At 43.3% G+C, this 11,575-nt stretch overlaps 1 protein-coding gene across 1 annotated transcript; it reads right to left on the bottom strand.

Annotated features, from left to right (window-relative positions):
- Positions 1–554: 554 nt before the first annotated feature.
- Positions 555–10,983, bottom strand: LOC139386776 (zona pellucida sperm-binding protein 4-like). The gene is made up of 9 exons (XM_071132586.1): positions 10,439–10,983; positions 9,408–9,523; positions 9,145–9,332; positions 4,837–4,934; positions 4,544–4,701; positions 4,233–4,425; positions 1,048–1,192; positions 873–948; positions 555–640 (listed from the first exon to the last, which is right to left on the bottom strand). The coding sequence occupies exons 1-9, from the start codon at positions 10,981–10,983 to the stop codon at positions 555–557; spliced, it is 1,605 nt and encodes a 534-aa protein (XP_070988687.1).
- Positions 10,984–11,575: the final 592 nt, after the last annotated feature.

Below are 11,575 nucleotides of genomic sequence, written 5' to 3'. Positions count from 1 at the left end.
TATTTTAGACAAACCTTTACTTTGCGGTACATTCTTCATTCTCGATTCAGAAGGTTCCAGAGTCTTATAAACTAATTTGTCCAGTTGCAGATGGAACTCCAAAAAACCAAGAATATTCTGAAAAATATTAAATCCACTGTTTGTATCTAATGAGAAATGCCTCTTGCATGTGTATAGAACTTTGTTTTGGTCGCACTGTGTGATGCGCTGATGTCTACTTCTACGCGTTGCTGCACCGTGTCGCATAGAAAAGAGTAGTAGTCCCTGCAATATGTTGGGAAAGGCGAGGGAACTCCTCACTCGGTGCAAAAAAGTGGATTTAATATCTTTCTGAATAGTCTCATTTTTGGAGTACCACCTGCAACTGGACAAGGACGTTTATAAGAGACACGTTTCTTCCGTATTAAGAAATTAGAAACAATCGCCAGGTAAAAGGTTCGTAGAAAAAGTACTGCCAGTGCTTTTCAATACCTACACTGTAATGGGTATGGAAGGACGGAGTACATCATTTCATATCCTGCTACAAACTGTAGCTAGTATCAGTAGTTTGAAGGCTAGGCTGGCTTTTTGTCAACCAGGACCACTTCTCCACTGGAGACCACAGCAGTTTGCCTAGTCTTCCTCCAAGCAACATCTCTTCCTGTAAATCACAACGGAAACGGTTAAGAACAGAACCTGGGTCATATTCACAACCACAAAGCATCTGAGCCTAGGATTGTTGATTTAGGATCAGTTGTCTTTTAAATCATGCTAATGATTAAGGTTATGGACAGGAATAATCTGATCCTAGATCAGCACTCGTACTCCGAGACACTTTAAATATGGGCTATAGTGTCCAAACAAGGCCTTTGTAAAGGGAGAATACTACCCACTTTGTTTGTTGCATTTTGGTTCACAGGAGTCCCATGGAGTAGGGTAGCACAAAGATGCACTACAGTGGATGACAATCTGGCAAGAGTACAGCATAAAATCAGTTAGTGAAAAGCCAATGGCACATCAAGTTGTGTGTATTATATCAAATAGGTATGAATAAAGGTAGCCAATTACTGTATCTTTGCGGGGAGCCAGAGTGTGATCCACAAAGGTAAACATCTTGAGGATGAAGCGTTTGTAGTGGCTGGGGTACAGAAGGCCAGAGGAGAGTTCCACAGGGACCATGGTGGTCTGGTACTTATAATTCTGGTAGGAACATCTGGAGAAAGAGAAAAGAGTAGTTGAAACTTCATGTTGCCAAGCCTCAATTCCAAATACACTCAACAAAAATATAAATGCATTATACAACAATTTCAAAGATTTAACTGAGTTAGTTCATAAAGGAAAGTCAGTAAATTGAAATAAATTCATTAGGCCCTAATCTATGGATTGCACATAACTGGGAATACAGATATGCATATGTTTGTCACAAGATACCTTAAAGGTAGGGTGTGGATCTGAAAACCAGTCAGTATCTGGTGTGACCACCATTTGCTTCATGCAGCGCAACACATTTCCTTCGCAGAGAGTTGATCAGGCTGTTGATTGTGGAATGTTGTCCCACTACTTTTCACAGGCTGGGCCAACTTGCTATATACAGTATATTGTCGGGAACTGGAACACCCTGTCATACACGTCAATCCAGAGCATCCCAAACATGCTCAATGGGTGATATGTCTGAGTATGCAGGCCATGGAAGGACTGGGACATTTTTAGCTTCCAGGAAATGTGTACAGATACTTGCAATCTGGGGCTGTGCATTATCATGCTGAAGCATGAAGTGATTATGATGGATGTGTCATGACGTTGCCCTATTTGGGTATAGCAAGCCCCATCCCCCTCTCCCTGCCTCCCTCAACTAGGCTGCTGTGGTCAGAGAGAGGTCGTACATTCCTGAGAAGACCCTGCCACATAGTATAAGAGGCAGAGTACATTTTCATAGAGCACAAAGGAATTTCTTCCACCTCACAGAACTTGAGGTATGAACAAATTTCATTTTCCGGAGAAAGTATAAAAGATCGGTGAAGAATCCAGCTGGTCCGTTTGTTACAACTTGGGGAAGCTCATGGGAGATGGTGTGGCCACATTACCATAACGCTGTTTATATAATAGCCTCATAAGGTTTACATCCAATTGTTGTATAAGATGAATGAGTGAGTATGATACTGTTTGTGAAATTGTGTAATATGATTTTGGACTGTTGAATGAAGGAAAATACAATTCCCTTTTGACTTGAACTAAATCAGAGGACCGCCCCTGAGCCCAGTTAGGGTCAGGCATCCTGGGACAGCCCCTTTTCTGCAATTCCGAATAAAACCCAACTTTGGGAAATGATCACCAGACCATGTTTTTCTCCATTAGGAGAGGACGAAGGTTGCGGAATCTTTTAACCATACCATGTGGTTAAACTCTGAGACTATCGATACCGACAGAATAAGAACAAGTCTTTGATATTAATTACTAGTCTGCAGCTAGGAATTCGGTATCATTGAACACGAAGAACGACAATCGCAGAAACATCCATTCTATAACAAATGAATGAATGTCACTCTGAACTATCCCTTCTAACCAAGACAGAGAGAGAGGACAAAACTCTCCAACAGAAACAAACTTTTCACCAGCGATCAAGACGACACACTGAGTGTAAATATATATATTGATTGCAATTGTTCCCAAATTAGTGAGCGTTCATGTGCAAAGGATTATCATTTCAATTGTTATAATTTTCACTCTGTAGTGACTTCTTAGTCGACCCCCACTTCCCCTTTTGTCTTATAAGCCTCCATGCCTGTTTAGCCCACTAGGGCACATTCCCCTATAATTTCTTATAACCACATTTTTTGTTTGTTTGTTTGTTTATGCATTCCTGTGAATTACTTAGTTAGTAATAAATAAGTTATTTAAGACAATTGATATATGGATGACTCAGAAGACTGGGTTTGTGCAGATAACCAACAATTTACGACGTTTGGAATGAGATTAACGTGAGGTAAAGTAAATCATTAATTAATTTGAAGACTAATTGATCAGATAAAATATCCGAAAAGTTATTTTTAGGAAATGATAACTTTGTAATCTGAATCTTTTTCCTTGGTGCCCCGACTTCCTAGTTAATTACAGTTACATGATTAATCAGTTGATCGCGTAATACTAATTAGAGAATCTTTGATAAAAACTATAAGTCTTCAATTTAATGATAGTAAAGACACGACAGATGAATGGCACAACAATGGGCCTCAGATACTCATCACGGTACTGTATGTCTGTGCATTCAAATGCAATTGTGTTTGTTGTCCGTAGCTTATGCCTGTCATAACCCCACTGCCACCATGGGGCACTCAGTTCACAACGTTGAATTCAGCAAACTGCTCGCCCACTCGATGCCATGCAATCTGCCCGGTACAGTTGAAACCGGGATTCATCTGTGAAGAGCAGACTTCTCCAGCATGCCAGTGGCCATCGAAGGTGAGTACTTGCCCACTGCAATCGGTTACAACGTCGAACTGCAGGCAGGTCAAGACCCCGGTGAGGACGATGAGCATGTAGATGAGCTTCCCTGTGATGGTTTTTGACCGTTTGTACGGAAATCCTTTGGTTGTGCAAACCCACAGTTTCATCAGCTCTCCGGGTGGCTGGTCTCAGACGATCCCGCAGGTGAAGAAGCTGGATGTGGTTCCTGGGCTGGCATGGTTACACATGGTCTTCGATTGTGAGGCCGGTTGGACGAACTGACAAATTCTCTAAAACAACATTGGTGGTGGCTTATGGTAGAGAAATGAACATGAAATGCTCTGGTAACAGCTCTGGTGGACATTCCTGCTGTCAGCATGCCAACTGCACGCTCCCTCAAAACCTAAGACATCTGTGGCATTGTGTTTTGTGACAAAACTGCACTTTAGTGTCCTTTTATTGTCCCCAGCACAAGGTGCACCTGTGTAAATGATCATGCTTTTTAATCAGCTTCTTATGCCACACTGGTCAGGTGCATGGACTATCTTGGCAAAGGAGAAATGCTCACTAACAGGGATGTAAACAAAAATTTGGCATATGGAAGATTTGAGATCTTTTATTTCAGCTCATGAAACATGGGACCAACACTTTACATGTTGCGTTCACATTTGTGTTTAGTGTACATAGTGGTAGATGATGCAATCTGAAGTCACATAATGACGAAATGTCAAACATATTGTTCAAAATACATATTTGAAAAAATGAGCAAGACATGCAAAATCAAGTGGATTAGTACTGTAGTTACTCACTTTTCAATGAGGAGGTCCCACTGGGGCATGCTGACAAGGCTGGGGTCAGAGGTGGTCCAGCAGCGCTCCAGCAATAGGACCAGGTTGGGATCCTTCTTCTCCAGGAGGCGCACCTCAACGTATACAGGTTGTCTCAGGACTTTAGTGAGAGGATAGTCTTCCTCAGTGTAAAACGATGTGAAGGCACTGGACTCTGGAAGTCAGACAGGATTCAAGAAAAAAAAATGCATGTAAAAGTCAATTATAAAAAACAATATGTTTGAAGTTCTACAAATTGACACAGAACAAGTCTGAAATTAAATAAACCTTACCATCTTTACATGTCTTGGTGTCACAAGTTCCTTTGGCCAGTCTGAGTTCCAATCTGAGCGGTCCCATAACAGCAACCGGAGCAGGTGCAGGAACACTGTTCACCTCAATAACCAGAGCCTTCACCGCAGTATTGGAGTACTTACACTGGAACAGCAGCCTAGAGAAGGAGACCATGGCAGTGACTGATACAGTAGGATCTTGAAGCATATCAACACTTTATGGGCTAAATCTGGATGCAGGAAACTAGCTCTTGGGAATCAATAAAATTCAATCTTACAGAGAGAAGACTCACTCAAATTGGCTGTCTCTGGTGATGGCGCCTTGGGGTACGACCCCCACTTCATAGGAAGACACCATCCTGTTCTCATAAACCATATAACCATTTTCCTCCTGCAGGGGAGAGTCCACTGTTAAAGGGCAACTCCACCACCTTTAAATCTCATTTTCAGGATCTTCAGCATGATACCAGTGTCAACATTTCTGAAAATGGCACATTTCTAAGTTTGGTATCATCAAACTGAAAAACAGTGATTTTCAAACACTATGAGATTCGTGGTGATGTGAGGAGCATGAAAATACCTTGGGCTCAGGGCTCTAAATGAACATTTTTTAAGAATCTTTTTCATTTTCCCAACATTAAAAATGTAGGAGCACCGCAGGAAATGTAGGAGCACCGCAGGAAATGCAGGAGCACCGCAGGAAATGTAGGAGCACCGCAGGAAATGTAGGAGCACCGCAGGAAAATACGATTTTTTTAAATTGAGATACAGCTCATATTCGGCCTATATGAATTCCAGCTACTTTTGAAGCACACGTGACCTAGAAACTAATATGTAACACTAAAGATATTAGTTTATTATAAAAATGTAAAATATTCATACGAATATCTGTCATTGAAATTACAAAGTCATTTTATATAAACACCATTGGTCAATCTGTTAATGGTAAACTTAATCTATATGCAGATTATACTATTATGTATGCTTCTTCCGCTACTGTTGATCTGGCTGTGTCAAAACTAAGCTATCCAGGAATCCTTTGCTGATTTAAAAACTTGAGCTTAATACTGCCAAAATGAAATGCATGTTATTTTCAAACTCTTGTAAGAATGTTTCAACTACATGTTCACTCATTAGATGGTTCTCTAATCGAACACCTTCCCGCATATAAATACTTAGGCATTTGGATAAATATGGATTTGACATTTAAAAAATATATAGATGAGTTAAGATTTAAAGTTATTTTTCTACAAAAAAAATATTGTGGCTTTCTCTCAGCAAGTAGGAAACAGATTATTCAGTCAACCTTTTATCTGTTGATTATGGTGATATTATTTATCAAAGTGCAGCTGCTACTACTCTTAAACCTTTGGATGCCATCTACCATAGTGCCCTTCATTTTGTTACAGGTGACAGTTTTGATACTCATCACTGCATCCCATTTCAAAAGGTTGGCTGGACTTGGCTAAAGACCCGTAGAGCTCTACATTAGTCACTTTTTGTTTACAAGACCCTACTTCATAAATTTACCTCTTATCCATCTTTTTTTTGCTGTTGAAGTATAGACAACTGAGTTGCCTAACCCGTTCAAAGGATTGGTTAACTCTTGAGGTTCCTTAGGTAAATCTGCTTTTAGTTTTAATGCACAAAATTCAAAATTTGTTTAATCTTGTTGTGCTGGTGCCGTTCAATTTAAAGTATTGATTGAGGTCTTATTTGTGGATGAATGTAACTGTTTTTTTGGGTGATTTGAGAAGTTTATTTGTGCTTCCCATGACACTGTTTTTGTATTATAATAACATTTCTATAATATATATATATATATATATATACATACACACACACACACACACACACACAGTTGATGTCGGAAGTTTACATACACTTAGGTTGGAGTCATTAAAACTCGTTTTTCAACCACTCCACAAATGTCTTGTTAACAAACTATAGTTTTTGCTAGTCGGTTAGGACATCTACTGTGTGCATGACAAGTCATTTTTCCAACAATTATTTACAGACAGATTATTTCACTTATAATTCACTGTATCACAATTCCAGTGGGTCAGAAGTTTACATACACTAAGTTGACAGTGCCTTTAAAAAGCTTGGAAAATTCCCGAAAATGATGTCATGGCGTTAGAAGCTTCTGATAGGCTAATTGACATCATTTGAGTCAATTGGAGGTGTACCTGTGTATATATTTCAAGGCCTACCTTGAAACTCAGTGCATCTTTGCTTGACATCATATAAAAATCAAAAGAAATCAGCCAAGACCTCAGGAAAAAAAATTGTAGACCTTCACAAGTCTGGTACATCCTTGGGAGCAGTTTCCAACACCTGAAGGTACCACATTCATCTGTACAAACAATAGTACGCAAGTATAAACACCATGGGACCACACAGCCGTCATACCACTCAGGAAGGAGACATGCTCTGTCTCATAGAGATGAACGTACTTTGGTGTGAAAAGTGCAAATCAAATCCCAGAACAACAGCAAAGGACCATGTGAAGATGCTGGAGGAAACAGGTACAAAGGTATCTATTTCCACAGTAAAATAACCTGAAAGCCTGCTCAGCAAGGAGCCACTGCTCCAAAACCACCACAAAAAAATCCAGACTACTGTTTGCAACTGCACATGGGGACAAAGATTGTACATTTGAGAAATATCCTCTGGTCTGATGAAACAAATATAGAACTGTTTGTCCATAATGACCATTGTTATGTTTGGAGGAAAAAGGGGGAGGCTTGCAAGCCGAAGAACACCATCCCAACCGTGACGCACAGGGGTGGCAGCATCATGTTGTGGGGGTGCTTTGCTGTAGGAGGAACTGGTGCACAAATGATGTGGATATATTGAAACAACATCTCAAGACATCAGTCAGGAAGTTAAAGCTTGGTCGCAAATGGGTCTTCCAAATGGACAATTACTCCAAGCATATTTCCAAATTTGTGGCAAAATGGCTTAAGGACAACAAAGTCAAGGTATTGGAGTGGCCATCACAAAGCCCTGACCTCAATCCTATAGAAAATTTGTGGGCATAATTGAAAAAGCGTGTGCGAGCAAGGAGGCCTGGAAACCTGTCTCAGTTACACCAGCTCTGTCAGGAGGAATAGGCCAAAAATTCACCCAACTTATTGTGGGAAGCTTGTGGAAGGCTACTCGAAACATTTGACCCTAGTTAAACCATTTAAAGGCAATGCTACCAAATATGAATTGAGTATGTAAACTTCTGATCCACTGGGAATGTGATGAAATAAATAAAATCTGAAATAAATAATTCCTTCTACTATTATTTTGACATTTCATTCAGTGGTATGATTGATCTCCGGAAGAAGCTATCCCTTTTCCTTTCTTTCTGTGTCCCCAAATGTTTGGATATACTGGTAAAGTTACTAGGTTGTTAGCTAGCTAGCCAATGATGGAACAATGTGTAAACAAATGTTTAACAACGCATGAGTAGTTTTAGAACAGCCCAGGGCACATTTATATACAGTATTGTACAGATCTCTTATTGCTCAAATAAACAGCAAACCTGGTAAAGCAACACCTCGCGGCACAACGCTTCTCCCCCATTTGACCTAGATAGTTTGTGTATGCATTGATATGTAGGCTACGTGTGCCTTTTTTAATGTATGTAGTTCTGTCCTTGAGCTGTTCTTGTCTAGTTCTGTATTATGTTTCATGTTTTGTGTGGACCCCAGGAAGAGTAGCTGCTGCTTTTGCAACAGCTGATGGGGATCCTAATTAAAATACCAAATGACATGGTTTATGAATATAAATTGCAGTCCCGGCGATCCGCTCTAGGAAGATAAAGCCCTGATTGGGCTAGATGCAAGCCATTTTCGCTGTAGTAATGATGCAACCATGACTCTATTGAATCTGCACTTGGAAACAAAAGGTACAGCAAAGCCTTATCATTACAACAAGTATTATTTGGGAGTTTAGAGCCCTGCTTGGGCTAGAATCTTGTTGTAGGTTTTGAATATCACCATTTTTACTTTTAATTCTACCCTGTGATGTCACAGAAGCACTTTTAAGGCTCGCTCTTTTTAACCACAGATCATAGAAACGCGCTGTTTTCACATATATAGACACTGGTTTGGTGCTGGAGATTATGAAAATGAAGTTGAAAAGTGGCGGAATTGGCCTTTAAACGTCCAACAATACAACCATTTTTATCTCTAACAAATCATTTCTGGGTAACAATGATGGGCTTAAATTAAAATGGTCAAAAAATAAACTAAAATAGCCTCTTAGCAAAGAGCAATTTCTCATGCAAGAATTTTGCTAGGACTGTCTGGGAGTGGGAAGGGGAAAACTGAAAACGAGCTGTGATTGGTAGAAAGGTTTGGAACTTTATTTCCTAATGGTCTCTTAACTAATTTACTACCAAAACTCCATCCCACCAAAACACTGAAATTTCAGGCAGTCTTTTCAAACAGCTCTGACACTAAAAGGGCATTATCATAACTTTCACAATATTATTCCAACCTCATAGTGTGGAAATGTATATCAAAAACAGGAATCCTGTTTTCTACTACGCTGGGCCTTTAATACTGAGCCACTGTACACAATGAATATTCTGTCTCTCTACTCACCTTCAGAGTGGTTCCACAGGCTGTGACAGGGAACTGGTATATGGCAAAGGCTGAAGTGATGCCAACAGGACTGCAGGGGCCGTTGTTTCCCCCCAGCAGAATGATGGTATCAATGTCTATTTTGGGCCAAGTGGCATTCCTGGCCACCACCACCACAAACTGAGCATCCATGGTACACTGCACAGTCACTGGGGAAAGATACATTTTTTATGTTTTGTTCAAATACAGAGCATTACAAGGAAGAAGATCTATCAGACGCTCACCTGCCTTCCCATAGTAGCACTGCTGTCCATTGAAGCAGCAGTCGATAGCCTCACATTGAGCCAAAGTAATTTTAGGGGTTCCACATTGCACTGTATCCTTAGACTCGACTTGGCATCTCGGATTTTGAATTTTAGTTACTGCTGGCCACTGGGGAGTCTGCAGCTGTGGTGCCTGGGGAGTCTGTAGCTGTGGCCCCTGGGGAGTCTGCAGCTGTGGCCCCTGGGGAGTCTGCAGCTGTGGCCCCTGGGGAGTCTGCAGCTGTGGCCCCTGGGGAGTCTGTAGCTGTGGACCTTGGGGAGTTTGCAGCTGCTGCGCCGGGCCCTGGGGAGTCTGCAGCTGTGGCCCCTGGGGAGTCTGCAGCTGTGGCCCCTGGGGAGTCTGCAGCTGTGGCCCCTGGGGAGTCTGCAGCTGTGGCGCCTGGGGAGTCTGCAGCTGTGGTGCCTGGGGAGTCTGTAGCTGTGGACCTTGGGGAGTCTGTAGCTGTGGCCACTGGGGCTCTGGTCTCTGGGTGGTTTGCTGCTGTGGTCCCTGGGGCTCTGGTCTCTGGGTAGTTTGGTGCTGGGGCTCTGGTCTCTGGGTGGTTTGCTGCTGTGGCCCCTGGGTCTCTGGTCTCTGGGGAGTCTGCTGCTGTGGCCCCTGGGGCACTGGTCTCTGGGGAGTCTGTAGCTGTGGCCTCTGAGGAGCCTGGGGAACCTGCAGCTGTGTCCCCTGGGGCTCTGGTCCCTGGGGAGCCTGCAGCTGTGGCCCTTGGGGTGCTGGTCTCTGGGGAGTCTGCAGTTGTGGCCCCTGGGGTGCCGGCCCCTGGGGAGTCTGTAGCTGTGGCCCCTGGGGAGCCTGCAGCTGTGGCCCCTGGGGCTCTGGTCCCTGGTGAGCCTGCAGCTGTGGCCCCTGGGGCGCTGGTCTCTGGGGAGTCTGCAGCTGTGGCCCCTGGGGTGCCGGTGCCTGGGGAGTCTGTAGCTGTGGCCCCTGGGGAGCCTGCAGCTGTGGCCCCTGTGTCTCTGGTCTCTGGGGAGTCAGCAGCTGTGGCCACTGGGGAGTCTGCAGCTGTGGCCACTGGGGAGTCTGCAGCTGTGGCCCCTGGGGCTCTGGTCTCTGGGGAGTCTGTAGCTGTGGCCCCTGGGGCTCTGGTCTCTGGGGATTCTGCAGATGAGGCCACTGAGGAGTCTGCAGCTGTGGCCACTGAGGAGTCTGCAGCTGTGGTCCATGGGGCTGTGGCCACTGGGGCTCGGGTCTCTGGGGAGTTTGCTGCTGTGGCCCCTTGGACTCTGGTCTCTGAGGAGTCTGCTGTTGTGGCCTCTGGGGCTCTGGCCTCTGGGGAGTTTGCTGATGTGGCCCCTGGGGCTCTGGCCTCTGGGGAGTTTGCTGATGTGGCCCCTGGGGAGTCTGCAGCTGTGGCCCCTGGGACTCTGGCCTCTGGGGAGTCCGCTGTTGTGGTTTCTGGGGAGTTTGCTGCTGTGGCCACTGGGGCTCTGGCCATTGGGGCTGCTTAGGCTTAACTTGAGGTTGGGGGTTGTTGGTTGGAGGAAACCACCAGTTGGGCTGTGCATCAGCATAACATGCAAACACTACCAACATAACAAACCTATAGGAACACCACCTCACTGCCATACCTGCTCAATAAGATATAAGCTAAGTATCTTTCTTCAGTAAGACATGTATCTGCAATACTGTCCTTTACAGCCTGTTCTGCCTAATGCAGATATATATACCTGATTGAGAATGATAAAATGCTAGAAACTGACACTGTAATCAAAATCAATCCCTTTCTAACCCTGTGCAATTAAATAGTCAGCACCTTATTGGTTAGACTAGAGTCACTGGCCATATCCTGAAATAACCACTAGTAGTCCCAGTGGATATAAGAATACAATTCCAGTTGCAAAAATTGATCGCAACAAGGGAACAAAAATCAGCTTCAAAGCAGAAAAATTGTTCAACCTCCATTAGGAAGAACACAGCTTATATACCCTGAGCTATATGATGTAATACATCGCTATGTGTGTACGTGTTCCTCTGTGTCCTCGGTCCTTGTACTAGGACCTTCAGCGATTAACTGACGTCAATTACTATTATCAGCGAACAAGAGACATGTAAAACCATTCCAAATATTCAGTCGACACCTTGAGTGTCTGTCTGGAGACTACAGAGTTGATAAGTACTGTATGTG

Source organism: Oncorhynchus clarkii, chromosome 28 (assembly GCF_045791955.1).
Source record: "Oncorhynchus clarkii lewisi isolate Uvic-CL-2024 chromosome 28, UVic_Ocla_1.0, whole genome shotgun sequence".
Taxonomy (NCBI): domain Eukaryota; kingdom Metazoa; phylum Chordata; class Actinopteri; order Salmoniformes; family Salmonidae; genus Oncorhynchus; species Oncorhynchus clarkii.
The sequence above is the reverse complement of the archived record's forward strand: the minus strand, read 5'-3'. Positions and strand labels throughout refer to the sequence as shown.

Coding starts and splice junctions, on each gene's coding strand:
- LOC139386776 (XM_071132586.1), bottom strand. CDS start 10,983: ATGTTGGTAGTGTTTGCATGTTATGCTGATGCACAGCCCAACTGGTGG. Junction 9,333..9,407: donor GTGCTACTATGGGAAGGCAG/GTGAGCGTCTGA, acceptor ATCTTTCCCCAG/TGACTGTGCAGTGTACCATG. Junction 949..1,047: donor TGGCTCCCCGCAAAGATACA/GTAATTGGCTAC, acceptor TACTCTTGCCAG/ATTGTCATCCACTGTAGTGC.